Source organism: Engraulis encrasicolus, chromosome 11 (assembly GCF_034702125.1).
Source record: "Engraulis encrasicolus isolate BLACKSEA-1 chromosome 11, IST_EnEncr_1.0, whole genome shotgun sequence".
NCBI classification, from domain to species: Eukaryota; Metazoa; Chordata; class Actinopteri; order Clupeiformes; family Engraulidae; genus Engraulis; species Engraulis encrasicolus.
The window spans coordinates 49,451,903-49,459,498 of record NC_085867.1 but is presented as its reverse complement, the minus strand read 5'-3'; the positions used below and the strand labels follow the sequence as shown (position 1 = coordinate 49,459,498).

The 7,596-nt window shown below is 43.3% G+C and overlaps 1 protein-coding gene and 1 long non-coding RNA gene across 4 annotated transcripts; both read left to right on the top strand.

Annotated features, from left to right (window-relative positions):
• The first annotated feature begins 444 nt into the window (after positions 1-444).
• On the top strand, positions 445-2,896 carry LOC134459075 (ubiquitin carboxyl-terminal hydrolase 37-like). Its single transcript, XM_063211412.1, has 5 exons — positions 445-1,296; positions 1,674-1,810; positions 1,971-2,073; positions 2,316-2,395; positions 2,524-2,896. Exons 2-5 carry the CDS (start codon positions 1,692-1,694, stop codon positions 2,621-2,623), a joined length of 402 nt encoding a protein of 133 aa, XP_063067482.1. The 5' UTR covers positions 445-1,296; positions 1,674-1,691; the 3' UTR covers positions 2,624-2,896.
• Positions 2,897-4,676: 1,780 nt separating this feature from the next.
• LOC134459074 (uncharacterized) lies at positions 4,677-7,264 on the top strand. Of its 3 annotated transcripts, none has more exons than XR_010036761.1 (4): positions 4,677-4,890; positions 6,395-6,516; positions 6,742-6,836; positions 7,122-7,264. It is a non-coding gene; the product is annotated as an uncharacterized LOC134459074 (long non-coding RNA). The 3 variants fall into 3 exon arrangements; XR_010036760.1 differs by lacking the exon at positions 4,677-4,890 and adding an exon at positions 5,659-5,674; XR_010036759.1 differs by lacking the exon at positions 4,677-4,890 and having other exon boundaries at positions 5,665-6,516.
• Positions 7,265-7,596: the final 332 nt, after the last annotated feature.

Genomic DNA, 7,596 nt, shown 5'->3' with positions numbered 1-7,596 from the left:
ATGTATAATATAGTTCAGTAGGCTTATTCATGTAATTAAATAGATCCCATAAACAAATGCACAACGTAATCTTTTATATTTTCAGTAAAATAACAAATAAACGTTCACTTGTAGTATATGCTTTGGTTTCGACAGCTCCACCTTGTGTTCAAAATGAGTCGCGACGCTAAAGCCATCCAGATAGAATGAACTCGTTGCGCTGTACATCTCTCTTCCAGTACGTCATCTCTGTCGTCTTTAATTTGGTGCAATGAATATATCCATACCGTCATCGTAATGCACAGCAATGGTTAAAATGTGTATTTGCTGTAGGTCTATCTAAATGTTTGAACAATAGGCCAAGAGGGATTCATCTCTTGGGCGTTTTACCCCAGTCTACACTTAAGTTTTAAGGAGCCCTAGCATTTATATACACGTGTCAATATTTCAGCGAAGCAACAGTATACATTTTAAGTATCTCGACGTTTCAATTCTTCAGTTTACTTCAGGTGTAACGGGGGTCTGTGGAGAGTTTAGGCTGCGCTAATATGGCCGACCTGTGCGGACGTGCTTGAAATAGGCGATGACGTATCTAGTCTTCATATATGATGTCTGTGGTCACGTCTGTCTCTACCCGCCACTGGAAATGCATTGTGTGGTGTCGTGGGGAGGGACACTGATTTGCCTCTCACAAGACAAGCGAAATAGTCGCTAGATTCGGCCAGATTGAGCCTGAAAAGTCGCTAAGTCGCTAGATGATTTTTTTTGTCGCCAGAGGTGGCCAAAAGTCGCTAAATCGGCAACACTGCTCTCTCCATTTGCCAAAACGCTGCAGCCCGCCCCCCTTTCAGCACTGTCTGCTCATTGGTTCACAGACTTATTCTCCAGTTCACAACAACATTACTATTGGCTCACAGGCTTGGCTGTAGTCGCTGTCTGGAGGAGTCCTGTCACAGCGCTTTGTTGAGTTTAGCGATTTCATACAAATATCTCGATATTGCAAAATTACTCATCGTCAAAACAACATTCACGATAATTTCGCAGACAATATATATCGCCCACCCTTAATGGCCACTGCCCAGCTTCTTACTCTCATGTTCACGCCACAAACCATTTCAATCTTACCCATTTCATTTTTATTTTTTTAACCCACTCCAATCACCTCCACTGACCACAGATGTGCATTGTCTCCCACAAAACAGGTCCTTCGTAGGACTGTCTTCAAGTCCTAACGCTTTGAAGAAGGTCACTCACCTTCGTGAGCTCAAGGCCCAGGTTGCCCTGTGCAACGGGCAATTTTACGGCGCCTCACAGAACGTAAGAACCTGCTGCACAAATATGAAGAGAACAGGTTAAACAATGTGGAGAGACCATGTGAAATGACTTGTGAACCACATGATCAAAAGACATGTGATAGAATGTAACCTACAATGCATGCCTCCACATCCACACAAGATGCACCAGTAGATGTAGAACGAGAACATTAGAACCCATCTAGGTCCTAATGATGCATGTAGTATGAAGTACCTACTCTAGGTTAAGTGTTTGATGATTGTCCTTGGGGGTGTTTAGTAAGGCCTTGCGTGTCTTTGTGAAGTCATGTGGAATAGAGCTCATGCTGTATTACAGTTTGTGTCAGTACCACATGCTGTAGGCCCAATACTCAACCTTGTGTGCTTCCATCCACTTGGCAGGACGCCCAGGAATTCCTGATGGCGCTCCTGCAGAACATGCAGGATGTTGGCCAGGACCTGGGCACTATCAGCCCGTACAGGTGCCCAGTGGCGTCAAAGGTGTCCTTCTCCGTGTCCTATGAAAGGACATGCCAAAGGTCAGTGGGTTGCTGATTATGATGATGGATTGAAGGGTAGCCGTGGCCTAATGGTTAGGGAGCTGGACTTGAAATCAGATGGTTGTTGGTTCAAATCTCAAACTTACCTCTCTCTCAAAAAAAGCCTTCATCCATGGCAGTGTGTGTGTGCATGTAACAGCTGTGGAACGGGCACCTACAAACTGGAGCCAAGGATCATGCTGTCCCTGGACCTGATTAATCAGGGCTCCACAATGCAGCAGTGCCTCCAGGCATATTTCAGTGTATGTCTGACAAACACAGTCATTTATACACACACAGTTTCATTGTTTTGTGCTAAAAACAAGGTCCCAAAAACAAACATGGAGGAATGTACAAAAAGTCTTCTCAGTAGAAAAAGCAGATTAAAAAGATTGAACGAGAAAAGAGTGGAGAGGCTTTTGCCTACGTGTTTATGGCAGTGAGTCAATGATGTGAGTCTAGTACAACACACACACACACTCATTTTGTACCATTCAATTAACAGGAGTCAGCTGTGGAGTTCAACTGTGAGTGCTGTGAGGGAAAGAAATCTACCATGAAGTGGTCTTTCCACACACTTCCAAAGTGAGTCTGTGATTCCCTCGCAATGGAATTGTCTTGTGGATGCATATGAGTCGTCAACTTCTTTTGTTGAAGTATTGTACGAACATGTTTTTCAATGTTTCTTTATCATTCTGTCTTTCGCTCTGCAGAATCCTGATCGTGCATGTAAACAGAGTGGGTACAGATCTTTTCGTCGAATGGATTCTTGAGAGGGGACCATTCGAACAAAACGTTGGACCATTCGTATAAGGCAGGGGATCTTTCGTCGAGGACGTTCCGTCTACCGCAAAAGCCTACGAAAGGTCCTTAAAATTAAACTAAAGATCCTTAGGTTTCAACTAAACGTCCCTTCAGCCTGCCTATATTAGAAATGTAAATCAGCTTTTTTAATGCTCATTTTAAGGGTTTTGTTTATTTAAATATGTAAATCAGCTGTTAAGTTTTGTTTTTTGTTGATTTAAACATGTAAATCTATAAATAAAATGTACTTACTCATTTTAACTGGTAGGGCTATGTTGTTGGTTTTTTAACGTTTACTTCGTTACATTTTTTGACAATTTACGTTTACGCCCTTACATTTTTTGACAATTATCTAGACAATATTTGAGAAGCTTTTTTTCACGTTGTTACATTTTTTGACAATTTATGTTTACGCCCTTACATTTTTTGACAATTATCTAGACAATATTTGAGAAGCTTTTTTTTCACTTTTACGCCGTTACTTTACTCCCATCTGCGGGCAGAGAGGCGGGACCAAGCACAGCCTGCTCGCTTTGAATCAAAGCAGGGCGGTTTAATGTGTCTAGAAGTAGGCTATTGACCCTTGTGCTCGCTTTGAATCAGAGCAGCGCGCGTCTAGGCTGTAGCCCACTGGTCTCCAAACAACGGCCCGCGGGCCAACTGCGGCCCGCGGGCAGCACATTTCTGGCCCGCCATGAGGTCCTTAAAAATGAAACCATAAATGCGCCTATTTGTGGCCATGCGCGATTTTCGATCACAAAAACGTCAGTTATCTCTCCTAAGCATTCACAAACAGTTAAATCTTATAATAACAGTCTCATGACAGACATTGACAATGAGGGAAAATGGTGAAGTGCAATCTGTTGTCTCCTAGACATCTAGAGAAGCCGTTATTCATCATTGCGTTTACCTCGGTCATCAGACCATTCGCAATTGTGCGGTATCGAAGCACTCTCCTCTCTTCTGGTTGAAAATGAGGACAATTCTCTCCTTCCCTATTTTTATGTATTTAGCAGCCCAGATACATGTTGTCTTTTGTTTACTCACATTTATGTGAAGTTTGGATGACAATTATACCGTATTTTGGAAGTAGGCTATCATTTATGCAAGGTAGTAGTATACATGTAGAGACTCAAGCTCCAGAGAACAGTCGTTACCAAAAGAAGGGAGGACAAAAACGAAACCAGTTCCTTTAAAATGTCTTGGAAATATAGAGCCAGGTAGAAGATTAGCTGAGTATTCCTGAAGGTCAACGTTGCTGGGTGCAGCCTGCGCGCCGCGGTGAGCCGCGCCCTTTCTATTAAACCTGGAGAGTCAGGCGCGAAGCGCACAGTTATTTAAGCCAAGTCTCTTCTGTTTGCAAATGTAAACGATTCTCCTTTGCTTCTATTGTATGTTTTTGTTATATCAGTTTTGCTTTGTCTTGCACTCGTAATAATCAAGGTCTGGCTGACCGTATCTGTATTTCTGTATCGCACGTGTATAACTGTATCGCATTCCTAATTTAGCCTATCTGAAGGCGCCACGGGAGCATCTGAGAACAGTAGGCTACCTTGCTCCACCCTACCCCTAACCCGAATTTCAGAAATGTCCAGGAAACATACGTAGGCTAGTAGTTAGGCAGAATAGGGTTTAATATTCCTGATGGCCCACCTCATCTCCCCGACAGCCCCGACGGTGCACGGTGCTCATGACCGTGTTTCCCTCTGTTCAACCAGAAGAGTCTTGAGCGCTCAGTTATGCAGTTAGAGCACTCTGTCCTCTGTTAAATCTGGACGATTCTCCTCCCCTGCACTATTTTTGTGTATTTGTGATATCACCCTCTTTGCATTTTAGCTGGCGTACTGTAGTAGCCCATTCTAAATGTGGAGGATATTTTCCCCCGTAGTTTGGTAGGGGCGCGTTATGCGAGATCAGTTGAGCAGAGAATGCATGATACATCGGGAATGCGTTGGAGCAAAACTAATATGATTTTCGAAAACGACCGCAATAAAGAAATATATAGACGAGCATTCCTGGAAACTAACTATTTCATCTGCCTGGGTGCCACCTGTTGCATGCAATATGGTCCAGCTGCGTCTTGTCCAGCTAATACCGCTACGCCCATTCCTCCTTACTAGACCGCCCTCACAGTAACGCCCCTTTGGCTGTTCAAGTTTCTAAAGTCAGTGACATGCTGCCGAATGACAACACTTGTAAGCGCCGCGCGGGACTTATTAAAACGACTGGATGGATTTCGCTGGATGGATTTCGCTGCAGCGATCACTCAACTGTCGGTAAGATTTCGAATAAAAAGCATGAATATACATAACGGTTACTTTACGAGTTGACTTAGTCGGAGTGCGAACAGAAAGTCGGAGGTGTCATATTTGTTCAACCTGGTGTTTAACGTAATTTCAATTCTTGACCAGTGCATGTAAAGAAATTGTAAATAAAACCGACTTGATGTAGTAGTGCTAAAAATAAACCTTTATATTTTCTCTTAGTGAACTTCTCAAAATATATGGGCTAATGTAGATACCACTTGGGATGGGTTTATCGCATTGACAGTAAATAGAATGGAGGCCAAAATTCTATTTCATTGTTGAAGCCAAGTTGGAGCCAAGGTTGGACCCAAAAAGACCAAAAAATGGCCAAATCCCATTCATTCCTATGAGAGACATAAAACCCTGTATCTCCCTTAAATGCCACTCCACTTTTCGCTCAACTAGTAGGTCCCCTTGCTCTCCAACTTACCAGGGTGGTGATTTTTTGTGGTGATGTTTTATTTTAGAGAGATATTAAAAGTTAAATTGACCAATGAGCATCAGAACATGGTTTGATTGACCGTTAGAAGTCTTGTTGTTGTCCAATCAGCACCTGCGTTTGGCGTTGCTAAGGTGGAATGTAAGTTGGAATGTTCCCAAATCTGGCTTCAAAGCGTTGAATGGCAAATAGCGTTGATTTGGCGTCCATTCTATTTACTCTCAATGGTTTATCGTTACCTATTGTTTCTGATGGGGCGTTAATTGGTGTGGCACCCGGAACTCTCTTCCTCGCGGGGTGGAAGATTGGCAAGGGGTAAGCTGTGTTTTTTTCCTCCGTGTCACAAACTATTTAATGATGTTTCTGTACTTTAATTTCTCTGCTACTTTATTGATCTTTGATGGGAAGATATTCTGTTACGTTTGTGTTGATATTTTCGTTGTAATTTTCGCTCAAAGTATGTACATTAGCGCCATTAATGTCCGCGATCGTTATGAAGTTAACAGGTGCTAACGAGCAGATTGGGAAGTAAATAAATGCTACTGGATCGAGGCCCCTCGTCATCTCTCCTGCCTCTTCAATCATCCAAAGACTGTTTAGTCTGTTATTTTAATGTAATGGTCGGTTCATGTCCGTTGCATTGACTTGACTTGTCATTGGGTCTGATTTTAAATGTGCCATATAGTTCAATGTGGGAGCCGGTTCACACACTAAATAAGACACTAAGGTCAAGCACAAGCAGATTTTTTGTTTTATTTTTCTCAGAGCAGAGTAGAGCAGATGTTTCAGGTTGCTGCCATCAGAGAGCAGTGACTTGACCTCAGTGTCTTATTTAGTGTACTCCCACATTGAACTCTACTTTTTGGGTCCACGCACCTACTTATTTCTAAACATCTAGAGTGCAACAATACCCATGCCTCCTAATGTGCCATATAACCTGTATCTCGCCTATTGTGTGTGTGTGTGTGTGTGTGTGTGTGTGTGTGTGAGTGTGAGTGTGAGTGTGAGTGAGTGTTCGTGAATGTGTTCACGCAGATATAAGAAGTTGGGGTTGGGGTTGATGATCCACATGATGGTGATGGACCAGGACAGCTCTGGACCTCCTGACTGGCAGCTCCATCCTCAACCTCCCTTCCTGTCCTTAAACACATGTGCAGGTAAGGCCAATTTTTAAAAACTCACTGCATTGTCTGAGGCAAAAGTAGGAGAAAAGGAGTGAGTGAGTGAGTGAGAACCCGGCCATTACATGTGATGTGACCCTTAAAGGGCGTGTGTGTGTCCTAGAACCAAGACAGTGGCAGTGTGTGTCTGTCTGTCTTTGGTTAAGGATATTTTTAAGATACTACCTTGTTGTGTTAACATTATTTTGCTATTTCTGACAGGCAGAGGCAGTTTTCTGAAGGATGGTTAATGTCAGTATCAACATGTTGTGATGGAGGCTTCCACCTGAGCTGAACACAGAAACTTGCACACAGTGGTGAGTAAAACACTGAATCTGTTTTGTTCTGCACTAGACCAATAAGTATTTCATACAGTAATTCCTTTCTGTGCTGTGTTTATTTATTGAAAAAAAAATGTGGATAGAGGATAATACAAAACACTGGCACTGTAGTGATCCCTGCACAGGCCAGAAGCTGTGTATCTCTTCAGCCTGGTGTTCTGCATTAAAATGATGGGTGTGATTTTTATGTAGTGTATTCTATGTATCCCTCTCGTGTGTGTGTGTGTGTGTGTGTGTGTGTGTTTGTGTGCATGCGTGCAGATGGAAGCAGTCGTTCCTGTTCAGCATTGATATGCCGGTAATGGGTTTGATGAGCCACAGCGTGGTGATGGGCAATCAGCATCAGGACCAGGGCCGCTCACAAGGAGAACCTCCTGCCCTGCCTCTTCATCCTCAACCTCCAATCTTCCTCTCTCTTCACACATGTGCAGGTGAGGACAACCTCTAAAATGCACACTTGACTTGAGGCAAAGGGGGGAGAATAGGCGTGCATGCATGCACGTGCACCAAATTTTAAGACAGTAGCAGTGTGTGGGGGGGGCATGTGCACAAGCATATGCACGTGCTCATGTCATGTCCTTCTGTAGGTAGATAGGGGTTGGTTGTTTTTGTCTTAATTGTCATTCATAACATTAACATGCCTTTTTTTGACAGGCACAGAGCCAGTTTTCAGAGGGAGGGCTGATGACACCAGCAACTTCGGATCTGAACCGGATCAACCCAGCACCAACCACTG

Excerpts from the sequence above, each read along its gene's own strand:
- LOC134459075 (XM_063211412.1), top strand. The coding sequence starts at position 1,692 with ATGGCGCTCCTGCAGAACATGCAGGATGTTGGCCAGGACCTGGGCACT. Across the intron at positions 2,074-2,315 it reads GCCTCCAGGCATATTTCAGT|GAGTCAGCTGTGGAGTTCAA; the intron begins GTATGTCTGACA and ends TTCAATTAACAG. Across the intron at positions 2,396-2,523 it reads TCTTTCCACACACTTCCAAA|AATCCTGATCGTGCATGTAA; the intron begins GTGAGTCTGTGA and ends TTCGCTCTGCAG.